This window comes from Carassius carassius, chromosome 46 (assembly GCF_963082965.1).
Source record: "Carassius carassius chromosome 46, fCarCar2.1, whole genome shotgun sequence".
NCBI classification, from domain to species: Eukaryota; Metazoa; Chordata; class Actinopteri; order Cypriniformes; family Cyprinidae; genus Carassius; species Carassius carassius.
Genome location: NC_081800.1, coordinates 13824880 through 13844727, shown reverse-complemented (window position 1 = coordinate 13844727; position 19848 = coordinate 13824880). Strand labels below are relative to the sequence as shown.

At 37.9% G+C, this 19848-nt stretch overlaps 1 protein-coding gene across 2 annotated transcripts; it reads right to left on the bottom strand.

Annotated features, from left to right (window-relative positions):
- Positions 1-1626: 1626 nt before the first annotated feature.
- Positions 1627-19727, bottom strand: LOC132129391 (intermediate filament family orphan 2-like). Of its 2 annotated transcripts, none has more exons than XM_059540970.1 (9): positions 18705-19727; positions 7739-7799; positions 7317-7415; positions 6151-6327; positions 5702-5847; positions 4060-4249; positions 3804-3893; positions 3582-3718; positions 1627-3461 (listed from the first exon to the last, which is right to left on the bottom strand). In XM_059540970.1, exons 1-9 carry the CDS (start codon positions 19250-19252, stop codon positions 3326-3328), a joined length of 1584 nt encoding a protein of 527 aa, XP_059396953.1. In that variant the 5' UTR covers positions 19253-19727; the 3' UTR covers positions 1627-3325. The 2 variants fall into 2 exon arrangements, with proteins under 2 accessions (XP_059396953.1, XP_059396954.1); XM_059540971.1 differs by having other exon boundaries at positions 4060-4219; positions 18705-19723.
- Positions 19728-19848: the final 121 nt, after the last annotated feature.

Here is a 19848-nt window from a genome sequence, read left to right as displayed (position 1 = left end):
TTACAGTACTTTAGATCCTCCCTGCAGTATCTGTACTTGACTGATTAGATTTATTTTTATTCTATTGTAGAGAATAATGGCATTAGAAGGCAACGAAACCTCTCACATCCTAGTGTTCGTTGATGAAGCTGGCTTCAACCTGGCCAAAGGTCGAAGGCGTGGCCGTAACATCATTGGGCACCGAGCCACTGTGGATGTCCCAGGCCAGCGAGGAGCAAATATAACAATGTGTGCCGCTATATCAGAAAGAGGTGTGGCCAAACACATTCCCAGTTTAGGGCCCTACAATACACAAAAGCTCCTCAATTTTTTGGACCACCTTTATACTGATCTGATCCCGGAAAATGAGAGAGGTGAAGAAGGACCTCAGCTACCACATTATGTCATTGTGTGGGATAATGTGAACTTCCACCGTGGCCCACGCATCAGAACCTGGTTCACCACCCATCCCCGGATGCTAATGGAGTTTCTTCCACCTTACTCTCCTTTCCTAAATCCAATTGAGGAGTTTTTTTCAGCTTGGAGGTGGAGGGTGTATGAGCATCAGGCTCAAGACCAGAGGGCCCTGCTGCATGCAATGGATGCTGCATGTGAGGACATCACAGGGGATCAATGTAGGGGATGGTTGAGACATTCACGCCCTTTCTTCCCTTGCTGCATCGCAAGAGAAAATATCCGTTGCGATGTGGATGAGAATTTATGGCCTAACAGAGAGCAGCGCGTCGATGGCCAGGAGGATGAGGATGGTGGCCAGGAAAGACAGGGTGACAATGGCGACCACTGAAAATATTACTGTACTATAGTTCTGAAACTTTATTTACAGTATGGTAGGCTAGAGTTTTTTTTGTTTTTTGTTTGTTTATAACTGTTCACATTTACAGAATCCTGTATATGTTTTCTTTTCACGGTATGTTCTCTAATGTTAACATTTCTTTGTACGAAAAAAAATGTTTACAGTTTCCTTGAGTATGAGTGGTTTATTGGAGGCTGATTTTACTGTAAAATCTTTTAGTTTTATTCATAGTGGTATTCTGTTGCTAGACCTGTGCCTCAGTGACAAAACGTCTAAGCATTTTGACTTGCAGTGCTTAAACAATGCCAAAGGTATAATGCATTTTGGGGGCATTGACTATTTATATAAGAAGGATATTTAGTTTTGACACATGGATAAACTGTTTTGGGAGAGATATGAGCTTTTGCAGGGGATCCATGGTGTTGTGCTAAACCATCCAGGTTATTTTGACAAAAGCACTAAATGAATGCACATGTGCCAAGGCAATTGAGAAGGATCTGTGCTATTTTGACTGTACTGACCTTTTATATGGGAAAGGAATCTGCTTTTGAAGCATGGAAGAAGAGTTTGGGGAAAGATATTTGATTTTGCTAGTGAGCTATAATGTTGAGCAGAACTGTAAGACTGTTTGGCCAAATGACCTTATGGTTTTGAGAATGTCATCTCGGTTTCAAGAAATGAGCCAAACCAATCGAGAAAAACCGTAAACAAAAGCAATACAATAACATGAAAAGTAATATGATAACATGAATTACACATGTAGAATAAAATAAGTAAATAATGAAATATTATTTCTATTTTTCTGGCCTCTTGAACTCTTGAATAAGTCGTCAAAAACATATTTTGGGGGTTTGTGAGGGGGACATTGTGGGTCATTCTTAGGAAGTGATGATGACATACAGTAGTGTGCCTCTTCAGTCACATCAATCAATCAGTTTGACTGTTTGTAATGCAATATATTCAGTATACTTTATAATGAAATTTTTTAATTTAAATGATTGTTTTTGATTGAAATGTCTGGAAATTGTTTTAGTCCCCATTTATCACTATTACAATTAGAATAAATATAATGTTTTGTAAATTTTTTAACCCAAATTTGTATTTTATTGAAATTTATATATCATGCTTTCACTACGTAATATTTTAAAATGATTAATGCATTTTCTGAGAAATGCAGAATTTGCAATCCCATGTGACATTTTTTCTGACAAAATGCTATTATTCGTATTATTAGTTATTTTTTTATTTTATAGATATATTTAAAGGCACAGTTAAATGAGTGATACTAAATTTACATAATCTACTCAGTTGTCTATTATAAGCACATCAATTATTATTTTTTTATTGTGGTTGAAATAACATAACGCTTCGTATTTCTACTTTGATATTTGGTATTGTAACTTTAACATTTTTTATAATTTATTTTTTAAATAAAAAGTCTTAGCACAAATAGCACCTTTTCCTGAGAATGACCCACATACTGAACTTAAAGTAATAGTATCATTTTCTTTAGCTATTTTGCAGCTTAAACAAACCTTCCAAAACCTGAGGACAGATATATGTATGGCTTCCGAATCTAGATTTTCTATGATCCAGAACCTTACACCATTTACCATCTTTGACATCAATTTTATCATCATCTGTACGAAGGATATGATTTAGGATTTAATGGTGTATATCACAACAAAAGCATGTACTGGAAATATTCAAAGAAAAATACAAGGCAACTAAGACACTGTATACAGCATATTTGTAGGCACATGATTTTGGGTTTAACTGCTACTCTCCAACAATATAAAGAAACAGGGGAAAAGTGCACTCAAGGAGAATCAACTCTCACATACTGAGAATCACAGAAAGTAACGTCAGTCCAGTCCAGATTATTGCATAGATCTTAGTGCACAGTGGTTTAGTTCAGCAACAATTGTACGTGGTGAAAACATCTGAACTTACTTGGAGCAGAGATATTCTTGTGAAGCATACTGCATGGCTGATCTATCGACTGTTGTGATGTTAAAAGCCTGAACTTATTCCAGAGCTCGATGTAGAGTAATACTTTCCTCTATAATTTGTTTTAATCTGTTATATAAACTGACTGTGGTTGTGTAACTTGCCTTTCAGATTTATGTAAACAAATGAGCAATACAGATAGCACAAATTGTCTATTTCATATGTTATTATAATACCATAATATTTATATTATATTGATAATATATTACTATGATAAAATATAACATCATATATTTTATATGCATTATTATATATGGTACTACTCATCATACTACAAAGATTGTGACCTCAGTTAAAGCTTGTGAGGAAAACGACGTAGCCATGCCTTGGCAGTGCTGATGAAGAGGGAACCGCTTTATTTCGGCTAGTCCTGCTCTAAGATAGCATATAAAGCACCAATACTTGCTCTTTGGGAATCTGAAATTCCACACTCATCTGAAAAAGTGGAAAAGTGACCAGACACTTAAAAGAGTGACCGGTTGACAAAGAAGCTGAGAAACCAGAATGATGAAGGGCTGATCATCATCTAACTTCTCCATTCATCGCTGCAGCTTCTTCTTTCTCTCCATCTCTCGCTCCATCAGGCTCCAGCTCGTCCTGGATGTCATCGGTGTTTCCTGAATCACTGCTGGCCACGGAACTGATGGATGGCGATTGTCTGCAAGGAAAAATCAACACTAATCATTAAAATCCTCTGTGTAGAGTCATAATGTTGTACTTGATATTTGCAGATCATACAGACAGATTAACTTTGAAAATGAAGTACGGTTAAACCAACCTGCCGGTGGTGGCTGTGCTTTGGATGAGCCTCCGGCAGGTCTCCATCTGTACGTCCAGCCCTCTCTTCATACTGCACATCTCCATGTACTCATGCAGGTGTCTGTTCATGTCATTCTTGGCTGTGGCCAATTCCAGCTGAGGCAGGAAGATGGTATTCATCCACAAACCAACTAAAGCAAATATTGTCTGAAACATGGCATTCACAAACGTCCTCTCTCACCTCAATCTGTCCCATGGTGTCCTGGTACTCCTGCTCTCTGGTCTTAAAGAGGGACTCGGTTTCATTTATGAGGCTTCCTAGACTTCGATCCTGGCAGGACAACATATAAATGCAGAATGCATTATGTCTGATTGCATTATTTCATATTTTTAAGTAAGTCTTATAGCCAGACATTGACCATGTGTTTTTTACTTTACATTTTATACATCTGGCTCATTTCGCCAAACTAATAGTGAGTGTTGACTTGGTGCCAGACCTGCTCATGAGTCTCTCCATGAGAGTCAGATGCGCAGGACGCTGTGGTGCTGAGGTTCAGACTCTTGTAGTTACTAAAATCCTCCCAGAGCAGAAGCGTCTCCTCCGTCTCCTCCCACGCCAGACTGTCACAGTCATCGTCAAACTCGAACGTTTCCCGCCTGCCAACAAACCAATTAGCTGAGAAACCTCTGCGCACAAGACAGGCATCAGACACAGATGTGGAAGAGAAAAGAGACACAAGGAGAAGAAAAGAAAAGGAAAATCAACAGATCCACAATCAAAAAGATTTTAAACAAAAGGCTATATATATATATATATATATATATATATATATATATATATATATATATATATATATATATATATATATATATATATATATGGGAAGCGTAAATCTAATAAACAAGGGAAAAAACATGCTAATAACCATATTTTACTATAGAGATTATTAAAGTAAGAAGAATCAATAGCATAATAAAAAATAGATGGTAAAATCTCATTCTCAAATAGGAAAAATGAAAGCAACACTAAATGAACATGTTCACCATATCATCCTGAGAACCAGAAAGAAACTTCCTCTTTGTAGAGAAAACCAGGATTGACTTTAAAAAAAAAATTAATAGACATGAAAAGCCATGTACAGGCACAAACAATGGTTTATTTTTTCATTCACCAATCAGTTTTTTCAGGCTGTTTTAACTATTTTTAGTTAAACTATAACTATTTTAAGTTATATTCTCAACTATGTTATGAAATATATAACGGAATGATTTGATATACTTTATGCAATATGTGCGTAAGATGTCTATAAATTGGTATTCCCACTCAATGTATCTATACGTTGCATCTAATGTGCATGTGTTAATGTGTTCTTAGGGAAAACCGTAATAAAAAACAAGTGTAATAATGGGAGTAATAACTTCTTTACATTTTCACTTATGCATTCAGAAGACGCTTACAGTGAATTCTGGCTATGAATTTTGTGCATTTTTTTTTTTTTTTTACCAATAAGCAATCCTCTACCACTGAGCCACAGGAACATTGTTCAGTTTCATAAGAATATTTCCTTGCAGACAAGAATATTTCTTTCCCTATTGACTTCTGTCTCCCCAAAATGCCTGATTAACATACTGTTTGTCCTGAAAATTAGACAGATTTAAAAGATAATTACAAAATGATATCATATTTCCCTAAGAGTGCTAAATTTGATCATTCTGATCAAACCGCCAATCATTTGATATCTCTGAAAAGCCCTGAATATGCAGGAATATACAGGACATTCAGACTAAATAAGATTAAAACGGTGGCATGTATGGTCTCAGAGAAATTCACTGAAGTATAGAGGACAAAAGTCTATGCCTGGGTCCCAGGAGGATATGAACACTAGATGGCAGTAAGTGATCATACACCAAGCCACAGTCCATATTATATACTTTAACAGCATTTTTTTGCCCCTTAAGTCCACTTATAAAGTTACACAAGGTTTCTTAATCACCAAAATGCTGAGATTTATTATAGTATTTAAGAATATTTTGAACTGACTTTTATTTTTATATTTTCATTTTAAGTTTTAGCTTACAATTCATTCACACACACTCAAAAACATCAGAAGATGCCCTCTAATGGCGATGAGGACTTACATCTGGTTGAGCATCCTCTTCATCTCATCAGTGATGTTGAGAGAACCAGGCACATCTTCCTCACGGTGGGCAGAATCACCATCAGTTTCCACTCTCTGCTCCTCTGATTCACCCTTACAATCCTTCCTCCTACACACCACCATCCCCTACAACACACACACACACACACACACACACACACACACACACACACACACACACACACACACACACACACACACACACACACACACACACACACACACACACACACACACACACACACACACACACATACTCTCATTGCTGAAAGATCCAAATTGCATGATAAGCTAAGCTGTTATATAAACTCCATGTACTGCAAATCAAATCTGTACCAAAGTTAGCACATTATTGAATGTTGTATTGTTAAATCCATTATCTAAAGCTGTGCGTCATTACAGGAGCACTGTGATTGTAAGATTCTGTACCCCTTTTTGTTCAGGAGGAGCTCTGGATGGGCTGCCGTGCAATATCTTGCTCACGTCCTCGGAGTTCCTCTGCTGTGCCACGTCACAAAGCTTGGCTGTGATGTCGATGCGTCTGCAGATGTCCATATCAACCGTCATGGCTTTCTCCTGGATTTTAGTGTCCAAGTCAGACACTTCCTATACAAGAACATGAGAATGTGAATAAAAGATATTTCAGGCTTGATCTGTCATGCATTGATTTAACAGAAAACTGGAAGAGGAAAACATTGCACCATAAAAACATAGTTAAGAATTATTGCAACCATGCAAACATCCATGAAGTATGACAAATTGGTTTTAAAAGTAAAAATGCAATTTCTTATACAATCTCAATTAAATCATGAAAAACTGCATGCATAATAAAAATAATAATAGAAAATAAATAACATAATTATATGTATATGTGTCAATCTTTGTTTGTATGAGGATGACAATTTAGAATAATATATATATATATATATACACACACACAATATCTGTGTTTTTTGTTTTGTTTTATATGCTATTTCCTAATTATTTTGGTGTTATTTATATTTAAAATAAATGGTTTATTTTTATTTTAAGTGCATTTGTCTTTTTTTTGATATTTATATTTGGCTTTAATTTCTTTTTATTTCAGTTTTAGTAACTATAGTAAGCATACCTTGACTTAACCTATTTATTTTTTAGTTATATACATAAACAGCACTACACAGCTGTTTTTTGGGTTAGTAAGCCTAAGCAAACCTCAAAGGGCTGATAAAATACACCAAGGTCATTTGGCTGCAACAGATGGTTCAGCTTCTTTTGAACTGCTTTGCAACTGTGCATTTACACTGAAGAACATATCCAGGGAGGCAGCACTCAGCTGTGCTTTATTACTGAGACTGAGCAACATGAACGAACAAGATGCTTATTTTCCCACACATATCTATGGGCAACGATTCAGCCTGATATCAGAGAAATTTACCTACGGGTTCATCTGTATTTCCCTGAATGTCAATCTTGTAATCTTCATAATCGCTCACAGGTGCAGTCAAATGATGCTTTTGTTTCCCGGTTTTAAATCAGGCGCTGTTGTAAATGGATATTTGCATCTTTCGTGTGCCATCAGTTGTGTGTAGAAGTCAATAGCGGAGTTAACTTACATCATGAGGCATGAGGCTTTTGAAGACCACCAGCTCTGTTTTAAGACGATCCATCCTCTCATTCAGTTCTCCTTGCACAGCTTCAGATGACTGAACAGTCTGTAAAGAGAGCATTTAGAAAGTTCTCCTGTGCACTGAAAAAATGACGGTGTTGTCAATGAAAGCAATAGTTGACTTTTTTTTTTTTAGCAGAATTCATTTACTTAATTGTTTTAATGAAATGTTTTGACTGAACTTAATGTTGAGTTTCCAAGCAAATCTTTGGTTGTTTCTTTTACCATTGTTTATTTGGTCTCAGAATATATTTTTTATAGTCTGGGTGTGGAATTTTCTTCTCTGCACTAGCATTATCTTACAGCCATGGGCCAGTGCATCTGTATGGATGTCAAACATCAACAGTCACAATATGATGGAAATCTCACCTCCTGTAATGTCTCCACCAAAGACTCCATCTGCTGACGTTTAGACACCTCCTCCTCCCATCTGGAACACAATAACAGGCCACATGGGCATTGATTGTACTTGGAATAAATGGGCACGGCGTGTCAAAGTCACGATCTGGAGTCATTCAAATGATTCACTCAAAAGAGGACAAAAGTTATTAAAAGTAATTCAATTCACCAGTCATGTAAAACTGCATATTAATACAACTGCATGAATATCATATGTACATAAAGGGCTTTCCATACAAGTATCAAAGGCACAGCATGTTCAGTTACATCTGCAGTAAGAAAAACAGTTCAATATCCACCCACTGCCACTGAACCATGGAGAATCTTCCTAAAACCTTTAAAGATCCCTGAAGACACTAACAAGCTCCCTTCTAATAACTATGGAGACTGTAGCACATTGAAGAATATGCACATAAAAGCTTGATTTGATTTTCAGCGACTGGGAATCTATTGTGTCTCAAGGTATAAGAGTGAAGGTGCTTTGAAATAAACAAATAATCTTACACATTTACCCCACTGCTCTTATGATTACTTCATTTTATATTACATTTTACACTGGCAGCCAAATGTTAAGAACACTGAAGACTGGAGTAATGACTGCTGAAAAAATCAGCTTTTCCATCACAGGAATAAACTGCATTTTAAATATATTACAATAGTAAACAGTTATTTTAAATTGTAATAATATTTCACAAATTACAGTTTTTATTTAATATTTATATTTAATAAAATAAAAACAGCCTTGGTGAGCATAACAGACTGCTTTCAAAAGCATAAAAAAAATCTTGGAAACTTTTCACTTATCGCTAGTATAAGGTATTATATATACTCTTGTATTTTTAATAAGCTACTGGGGAAAAAGTTTTCATGGGTGCACATTTTCAATCCAAAGTTCTGTCATGAAACTCTAGATGGCGCAGTTCTAACTCAATCTGACATTATGACAATGAATGGTGCAGCTGATTGGTTTCTTTTCACATCAGCAGCCAATGAGCTTGCTGCTCAACATTCACGTACTCGGCTAGTGCTTGCTGTAGCAGTTGCAGTGTGCTTCAGAAACCCTCCACCTACCCACCTTCCCAATCTCCACCTGTATAGATATCCTACGGGGTAATGTCATGTATGTTATATATGGAGGTTTTATCATATATGTTTTATGTGCAGCAGCAGGATTTCCTACATGCTCACAGCAGCATGTCTGTGAATGTATTGGCAGTAGCAAGTCTCGGTACTCAGTACATCATGGATCCAGGCGGACAAGACTGCAAAGTCAGGGACAGTGTGGATCTCTCTGAATGTCAGTGGGATCTAGTGGAGCTGACTATACAACAGCCCAAGGTCATGAGAATCAGACTCCTCTCATTTCCTCTGCTGCAGCACTGCACACGAGAGCTTTCATTTTATTCAAAAGACACTGAACACAATACAAATGGAAACTCTTTCCAAAATAAGGCAGTGTGGACAATGGCAAGAAGAAATGTAGAAGAATACTGCATACTGAATGTTTTTGAACACTCACCTGGTCGAAAATAAGCACAGGATTAAAACTTTTTAACTGCTATTTAGAAAAAGAAAGATGAGACGCACTACAAAAGGAAGAGCTGCCCTCTTTGTTCTTCACCATTAGCCAGCACTGTACACACTGCTGTGACTTCTTCCATTATGTGAGATCAGGCCAGTCGATATTAATACACATTGTTCAATTTATGGGAGAGTTCAAATGACTTCTTCCAATGTTTCAAAGGGCTATTATAGGTAAAGAAAGAGGAAAATCTGGTTTTAGGTCAAATGTTCCATGTGTACCATTGTTGTCATAAACCGCTTCAAAAGTGTACAAGTGAATAGGGCAGACAGTGACAGTGAGGGGATCATCATAGCACCTGTGAAGACCTAAAAATGGGTGTAGAGACACACCCATCGTCTCATTTGTCCACCACCTCTGAAATGCAAAGAGACAATAGGTATTGGTCTAGTTAAGACTTCTTTCAAAAACACTGGAAAAAAAATCTCACCAACCACAAACTTTTATACATATATATGAGGGCTAAACAATATGCTCAAAAATGCATGCCATTTTTCATGAGATGGGGGAGGGAAGCAACCTAGAAGACAGGATGATATGACCTATGACCCACTATTGCCCCCTAAACATATTTTGCAGACAGAGATGGTGGGAAAAGGTGGAGAAGGCTATACAGGCCACACTGTAGTCATGAGCTGGAATCTTATGTACAGTAAATGAACTCCTCTTAAAATCTGAACTAATGAGCAAATGACCCACACCAACCATTCCACATGCTTTCTGGCATTTCTGGATTATTTTTTAAAGGTTACAAATTGGAAGCTGACATAAATTGTTTTATTTTTTAGGATTTGTTTTATGATTTTCATAATGTTGCAAATGATCAATTATGAAAACGATCAAAGAATTAGCAAACACTGTTTGAAATATCTTTTGCTTGAAATATCTTCTTGTGCTAAATTGTTTTTTTGGGTAGCTGACATGACATGCTGAGCATTATCTTAAACTTAGGTGTCCTAAACTCTCCAGCATAGTTTTGGATTTTGTAATCCAATAAGCTCTCAGCTATTTCAAGAAAATACTGTAGTAAGTGGCTTGCAGTGGTATGTTAGGCATGTAAATGATCACCTTTGCTTTCTATAAATGTCTGTTTTTTGACCACTGTTGTCAAGGAGTGTGCCACATTCAGTGCATGTACAGCACATTAAGCTTGTTTCTTACCCTTTCACTAAAGACAATGATCTTTAAACTGCTTTGATTTCTTATGATACGATTCAGTTTAAGTGTTTAAGTGATTGAGCAAAGTGGTTTATCAGCCATTTTAAAACAATGGACAGTATTGGAATTGCTGCTGGTCAATAAATCCATAAAACGATTCGAAGTCAAAAAGAGGTTGGGGTGATAAAAGTGAAAATACAATAATAGTATTATTATGCAATTTAATGCTAAAATAAATATTAAGTAATTAAAATCTATATAATAATCTATCTTATAATCTGGCTCCTTTGATTTTCATTAAAAAAAAATCTTGCATGGGCAATCAATGCAATGGTATAAAATGATTCAGTACTGAGTTATGAAGTTGTTTTTCCTTTTACAAAACAAGAGAATCCTACAATGTCTGTACATACACAAATACTGCTGTATATGCAATATTTGTGGCTTAACAAAACAAAAGCTGTCAGGCTGTACAGACCATTTCATAAGCATGATGAAACATAAGTTTGTTTCTTGTGCCATAATTAACTCTTGGCAAAGTCCTTCTGTCCTAAACCCTCTAAACCATGAGCTAAATGAACAGACATTATCTCTGAGCTGTTAATCAACAAGAACCAAAGTCAATCATACATTTCAATAAAAAAGGGGGTACATAACATTTAATTGGAAATGCTTGCTTAGGGTGGGCAACCATCTAAAACACCTTAGCAACCACCCAAAACACGAGTTTATAATGTCCAAATACTGTTAATAACTTTGTAAAACCAAATACATTCTTCTTGACTGGTAATTGCTAAAGGTGGTGTAGCTCAAACGTCAACATATTTTATTGTTATGAACACATTTTTTAAATAAAGAGTGCTAAAAGAAAATCTTGAAAATACGTGCAAAGATGACCTACATATTGATTCATCTCCAGACTGTCCCATGGGTCTTCAGTTGTGCATATCAGAGTCTGCACCCGGACACCAGAAGAAGAGCGAGCTGTATTTCAGATCGATACATAGAGCTGCTCTAAAGAATCACACACACATGAACACACAGATCTAAACCCCTCCCTTCTGTGCCACAGAGGGTCTATACAGACAAAGTACTTGAAAAAAAAATCAATTAAGGAGCCATTGGCTCCTATACAAAACAAAAAAGTTGCCATATTGTTAAGTGCCTATTGTGCCTATTTAAGTGCGTATTGTTTTAAGTGCCAAAGAATAAACGTGTTTTATTTCATTCTTTCTTTTTTATAAGCACTTTTAACATTTCAGTCATACTGTCATGATTTTATGTCTCCCCTCCTTTAACAGCATCAGCATTTTAATCCATCTCCAGATGTCCAGGGAACTAAGGCTCACTTAAATTGGGAACTAAACATATTTTCCAACTTGAGAACTACATACAGTCACAAAGAATTGTTTATTACACAGAATCTGTGCCAATATCACAGACCATAGCTAGATCACTTGGCCATTGAGTGCAGTTTGGGCTCCTCCTCAATGCATCCTACAAATGTTGTCACATGTCTTGTACACACTTTTATCTTTAGCTCCTTGCATTCTCTCTTATCATGTAGACAGCAGGTTAAGTAAAACTATGAATATGCAATATAGTGCATATATTTAGCAAAATGCTTCTCTTTATAGTTATTTTTACTAGTGGACCAATGAGCTTATGGACACCAAATGGTTATTCTGAGGTTACGTGGCATTGCTTACAAGCTTTGCACATTCTCCTCTTGAAAGTTCAGCGAATTCATTTAATATAAATTATATAAAACCTATAATACATTTTCATTTAATTGCAATTAACATGCAATTATGTGTTCAAAACCACTGCATTCAGTTCACACTTAAGTATTTTCTGTGTTACTGTGTACTCTTTCTGTAATAAGTACTCTTTTTAAAAATATGTTAAAGTGTACTTCTGTTCACAGAGGAATAGACAACATCCAAACTAAAGATGGGACGGTTAAGCTTTTATTAAAGCATTTGCGTCACTGGGGCTTTTGAGGTTCAGTTTTTAAATGCATAATGCATTGGCTGGCTGCATCTACTGCTCCATCTGTCTGTACACTAGGTGGAAATTTACAAACCTGCACAATAAACACAGTCATTCAGAAATGCATTTATTCACCACATAACTGATAGCTTTGCACCAGATCAATCTATCTATCTGGAGGAAATAAAATCTTTTGAAAGTCAATCATGTGCATCATCATGAATAACTTGCTAAGTTAGGAGAAAAGGGCTGAACAGCATCTTTCAGGGAAATCGGCAGGCTGGAATAATTTGTTAGCTTCATTAGCCCACCTCATATGTAGCTACTTCTAAGATCCCTGACCAGAACTGGACAGTCTACAGCCATGGCTCTACAGCCTGACTCACGGGTCAGTGGAGATCATCTGCTGGGGTTATAAAACACCTTTTGAAAATGTGCATTCCACAAAGCCGTTATCTAGTGAATGCATGGTATTTGTGCTAGGAAAGGTTTATAAGCATGTGACACAAATCATGGTAGTCCAAAGCACGATGATGAAGGTAACGATAAATAATTCTTAATAGTACAGATTCAAAGAACAAACTCAGAAAAAGGCCGAAATGAACAGGACGATACCCAACAAATAAGGATTCAAACAGAGTTGAAGAGGCCAAAACCGATGAACAGGATAATACAATCAAATCAAAAACCATAGCAACACATTAGACGTGTAGATCATTTCCAATACACATTACCCGTGTATTTTCCGTAATCGCTGTGTGAAAGGGGGTATTGTGAGAGTACAAGGAAATGCCCAGATGGTGCCTCAAGGAGGTGTTGCAGGAGGGAGGTGGTGGAGGTAAGGTTGACAGCACCATTGACTGAATTGACTGACAGATGACACCGATGGAAGAGAAGCCCCAGTCAGAGACCGAGAGCCAAAGAGCCAGGGTGACACTGAGGGTCCTGAGGGCCAAGGCAGAGTCGGTGGCTCCAGCAACTGATGCGGGGACCTGAAAGACCGCTGTGAAGCAGGACCAACTGTGTACAAAGGTGTAGCCAGAGGGAAGGAGGAGCATGATGAAGCCAGAGAGATGGAGGGACAAGGCGAAGCCAGAGGAGTGGAATTATGTAGCGATGGATGGATGATGACTGACCAAGGCGGAGCTGGTGGGTCTAAGGGCCGAGGTGGAATCCAGGCCTCAGACACTGAAGGTGGAGACGGGGTCTTGCAGGGCAAAGCTGGAGACTGGAAGACCCGCAGTGAGACAAAGCTCCAGGATGGCGCTGACTGAGGGTTAGCTGAGGGGCTTGCAGGAACCAGCGGAGACAGGGCTGAAGAACTTACAGATATATAAGGAGGAGGAGAGAGAGAGGGCGGCTGGGAGCGAACACAGGAGGCTCCAGAGATTCGAGGTTGGGGGGGGGGGGTATGGGTCAGGGCTGGACAGAACCAGGGAGAAGACAGACAACAGGGCAATACATGAAATTATCCAAAGGATTTCCAGAGAGAGGCCTGTTGTAGCTCACCCTCAGCAGTAAGTGTTGGTCGGGCTTCTTTCCATCCCCTCGTACTCCACTAATACTCCCTCCGGCAGATGCGATGTTGGCAGCTCACACACGTCAATTGATCATGGTCTCCATCTGTGGCGGGCTCAGGCAGATGCTCCGTGCTGTGGATAGTGAGCTGTGTGCTTGGCTCAGGTTTTGCAGTGGCTGTAAGTGATGGTATCAGTTGGGGTTATCCCACTGCAGACACCTGAGGATTGCCTCTCTCCATGTTCCCTTACTCAGATCAGGTAGGTCCATCTGTAAATAATAATTGGCTCCAGTGGTCACATCATCAAAAGCTGTGTGCTGGACAATTTGGCAGAATCGAGCAGTATATTCCAGCAAAGGAAGTCCTTCTCTTGCGAGGGTGGTGAAATGACAATTCATATTCTTTTGTTAGGTCCAGTATTCTGTCACAAATCATGGTAATTCAAAGCATGATGATGAAGATAAAGATACTAAATAATCATTCACAGTACAGATTCATAGAACAAAAAAAGGCAGGCAGGCAAAATAGAACAACCATGAAAGACTGATGATACCAAACAAATGAGGATTCAAACAGAGGTACTTAAATACACAGGTTGATGAGGCAAACACAGCTGAACAGGATGATACAATCAAATCAGAGTCCATAGCAACACATCAGCCACGCAGACAGGAAATGAACACAGGGACAGAAAATCTAAACTGAATATCATTGTGGCAGCTTGAGTGTATTTCTCTGAAATCTGGTATGTGTTTAATCATAAAGCATCTAGACATGATAAACATTCTCCCAGAACAACATTCATATGATATGTGAATATAAATAAATCTGATTTAAAAACGCAACCAAATCATAGGCAAAAAAGCCTCAGACAATCCACATTAGAAATGCCAATGAAGATACGAATTAAAATATAATGCAAAACCAAAAAATATAAAATTATAGGGTTATTTCCAATACAATACATGAGTAACACATTTGTCTTAATAAACCTGAATTTCTATCAAAGCCATAGAATTCCCACAAATGATTAATCAGACGGAATTCCAATGGAATGGGAGGATGGGCAAAGAATTCCCACAACTCTCCAAGGGGTGGAGCTGAATGACTCCATACACTAGATATGTTAAGCTTCCTAAAATATTCAGTCTGTCACTATATGGATGTTTTATAGGTTTTGTGCTGTTTTGAGTCTGGAAAATATCTGGGCTGAATGTCTTTTTTCCCCTTACAACAATAATGGTTTTTGTCATGCTGTGCTCTAGCCAGGAACAAATCCCATTCCTAAAGACTCTGAAAATAACCAGATACAAAAAAAAAAAAAAGGAAAAAATTTGCCAAATGCAAATACATTAACAGATTGCAGTTCCTTGCAAGCTGGTTCCAAGTTACTTTGTACTTTAAAGAACACAAGCTATTCAAAACATTCAGTCTGTTGCCAAAACTATGCCTAGTTTAGAAGATGGTTTTATATTTGTATAAATAATTTCCTGGGAGACAGTATTTGCAAATGAGCCTGCTGCCACATTTTCCACCTGTCCCGGATCACATTTAATATATAACAGACCACCAACATCCATCCTAACTGACCGGCTGCTACTGTGAAACTCTATCTGACAGCCAAAACAAACATGAGACGACAGCAAAGACAGCAATGCAAAAAATAGTTAATTTTGTGTTGACCACTTGAGCAAAGTCAGGCAAACATATGACTATTTACTCAATTATTTATCTCAAAAATAGCCCATTCCTAACAGAATGGCTATTGTAAGCACTGAATAATCAATGGATGCAGGCACTCTTTATAAAGTGGTGTTTCCAGCTCACTCAAGATCTGGAAATGTGGCTCATTTGTCTGCTTCTGCTCACAGACAGTCTACATCTGTTCTGGCAGACGAGAAAGCCTCTATGGGCCTTCTACAGCCAGACTATAAAATTATTATTACAACAGAGCCACTGAAACAAACTAAGATAGCAGCACAGCCAAGAGGAACAGTCTGTGAAACACAAAAGCATCTCAGGGTTACTGTATTTATTGTAAGTCTGGGGTTTCTAGATGACCGGAAATGCCTTAAAGTTACAGTAACTCATTAGTGTTGAGCAATTAATGAGCCCCTATACTGCCTGCTGCAGGTCAGAAACAAAGAATTTGGCACATCATTTTCCCAATTTGGTCTATTCCTATTGTACATGACAAAAATAATTGGTCGAATCAGAAAATTAACTAAATGACACACACCAAACAGTCAAAAAGAGAATATAATCGGGAAATTCCTTATGTATCAAGCAAACCCACAAAAAATTGGTGGAAGTGTATTGCAATAATAATTAGTCCCCAAAGAGAGAAAGAGAAACTGTAAAGAGATTCTACTGTAGTTTTAGGACAGATCCCAGAAACTCTCCTATGGGAGAGAAAAAGCTAATGGTTTTTGTCAGATAAAATGTCACCCTTGCTTTCTCATGTTTCATATCCAAACCAGACACTTTGTAATGGGATAATGGAGAACATACATGGGTTACTGATAGAGCCTTACTGTAAAGACTAAAACTGACCCCAAGGACAATCACATTAAATAGAAAGGAAACACACACTGTTGTATAGTATGAACACACAGAGGGGAAAGTTTTTGTTTTTAGAATGAGAAGGGCTATTTCGTTTAAAGTATTTTATAACCCAGCTAACAGGAATATGTTCCAAGAATGTGTTGCTAACATTCACATTAGGATATGAATGTTTTGTAAATGTTCAGAATGTCCAGTTTTTTTATACTTTAAAACAGATTTAAAAATTTTTCTTGGTTATGCGAAAAAAAATTAAGGGACGTTACTTTTGAAAGTACTCACAATGTTCTGAAATGAGTAAAAGGCAACTGAAATGTAAAAAAAAAAAAAAAAGTTTAAGTGCAATGAGATGTGAAAGAGAACTTAGTTTAGTTACTCACATGCCATGTGACAGCCGCTTTCTGTGCGTGTGCTTTTGGATGTGTGCACTCAGAAAATCGTTTATCAGAAGTTTAAACTAATGTGGCTTTAAAACGCATGATTTCAGCGCGATAGACATGATAATCAAAACCAAACAGATATATATATTTTTTAAATCAGAGTATCTGACATAGGAAACAGCTCTATTCTGGAAAATAGGGCTCTATTCTGGGGTGGGGAGCAGCAGCTCATTTGCATTTAAAGATACATGCACGAAAATAGTGTTTCTGCTTCCTCTTAAAATAGCCATTTTCAAAATGATACAATGATATGTGGGGTATTTTGGGCTGAAACTTCACATACACATTTGGGGACACCTGAGCTTTACATTAAACATTGTATAAAGGGGCATAATAGGTCACCTTTAAGAAAGCGTCTTAAAGGGTACATAACGTACAAGGTTTCACCTAATCTCATGTTAATCTTGAGTAACTATAGAGTAGGACTGCATCCTTCATATCTCCAAAAAGTCTTCAGCTCTTTCACACTTTATATTTATAAAAGAAAAATACAGCTTTCCGATTCTCTCCGGAAAAAGCCGAGCTCCTGGAGCCTTTTAGCCTTCACTAAAATGACAAGAACACACAAAGGCACTTGCTACAATCCATTGCTGCCCCGGAAAAACAAACTGCATCCACTGTTCGTGTAACGCTGGGTTCTTTGGGAAGCTGAACACGGTAAACTTTCCCTCACATCCAAAAACACACTTATTTGGAGACATTCTCGAACACATCCTATGCAGCGCCACCGAAGGTTTCCTGATGAAGCACGTTGATGTGCATGTTCTCGCTCTCCTCTGGTCGATGTGTGCGTGGGCGTGCTTTCCACCATCGTCTATCTCATTAGATCCACGATCGAAAAAAAAAAAAAAAACAGCCGAAACTTGTACCAACCCCGGAAGTAAGATTTTCAGCACAGAAATTCTCTGTCATTCATCCAAATTATTTTTTTTAAACTTTGGATGAGAATCCATCTCTTTAACACTGTGAACAACTCTGAATACACTAAACACCATTGTAGCCCCACTTTAAGAACAAATTTGACCAACTAGCAGTTAGCCTGTAAGTGATCACTCTTTTTGGAATTCACCAAAGTTCTGAGAACATTCCCTGTAGGGAATATACAGATTAATATATATATATATATATATATATATATATATATATATATATATATATAATTATTATTAAAAAAATATTGTAAAAATTATGATATTTAAACATTTTTTTAAAGGTGTTTTGTGATTTTGATATTGGCTGCTTTGCTTGTTATTATTATTATTTATTTTTTTGATCAGTGGCTGTTAAATAAAAGCTGAATAATTTAAGCAAAAGATTAAATAGGTGACTTTGACATTCTGGTAAATAAAAGCCATTAATCAATACTTTGGTCTGGTCAAACCAATTATTGCTTCTAATGGGAAGCATAGTTTTGGCCAAAGTACCAAAGTAACCATAACACAGTGTTACAGTTAGTAAAGCCAATGTAAAGTAATATGACATCTCCAATTAATAGGCCTATAACAAGCTTTCATTTTTGTTTCAGACAGTGGATGACTGTAGATGACAGTGGTAACTAATATCAAGTTACCAATGTCTTATAGTAACAATAATTGTCCTAACTACAATATTATTTCTTGATTTATAAGAAAATTGTGAAAATTTTGCAGACAAACACTTGAAATAAGCTCGAGCTGGACTTACTTTCTCCTGTACTCGTCTCTCTCGCGCTTGACTTTGGCCAAAACATTGTACAAGGCCCTGAGTTCAGGTGTGATGGTGTCGATCTGAACGCCGACACCGTCAGGATGAGTCCAGGACACTCCAGGCCCCTGATGCGTCTCAAAGCGTCCTCCGTATCGGGCGCTGTGTGAGAAGCTCCAGATTCTACCGGGGAGTCTCGACGGACACAGTGCGTCTGAGTGAGGCAGCTCGAGGCTCGTCTGGACCGCTTGGTCCCGGGAAAACAACAGTCGGTACCGGGACTGCTCCTGGGCGTGCTGCAGCTGGATCTCCAATAACTTATTTCTGCGCTCTAACTCGTGGACTTTGGAAAGGAAGCAGCGGAAGCGGAGATTTAGTGTTTTCAACACATGAATGTTGGAGCCCAAATCGTTTCTCAACGTGCTGGTTGCCATGGCGCCGGACCCGCTCCCAGCCAAACACGCTTCATTCATACCGATGGGTGCCAAGGATTCATTGAGCAACATCGGGTTGAGAAGCGGGTCCGGGGAACGTCGAGGCAAATCCATCTTTATTCGTGAGCAAAGTTTCTATGCATCAAACTGCAGATGCTGTAAAGCAGCATACGTCACCTCCATGCTCTCTCGGACGCAAGGTGTACTCCCTTTATCTAATGCCACACAAATAACAGGCCATAGTCGCGCTTCTAGCGGTCGGATAAAGCGCGTTAACCAGTACACATTTCATGAACTCACAGCTGCCCCCCAACCATCCCCTGGTGATTAAACGGGCCAGTTATTGGTCTCGACTTAACGGAGAGACTCAGGTTTCAGCCCAGTCTGGGAACGCCATCCGCAGGAAACGGGAGGAGAGAAAGACATGTCCGCTCCGCCCTCCTGTAAGATACGCCCCTTTAATTAACATATTACATGAGGGGCGTGATCATTAGCGCTATAGGCCGTAGCATTTAGTGCAGTGCCTTTAAAAGTATTTACATATTAAATATTTGGATTTGTATACAGTGTTCAAGTTATAAAAGAAAACTTTGTTTGTTTCCGGTCTTAATAAATATGACATGGGGTCATTATTACAGTACTTATTTGAACTTTGTAACTTAAATTTTTTTTCGTGTGTGTTTTCATTTATGCAAATGTTTATATAAAAG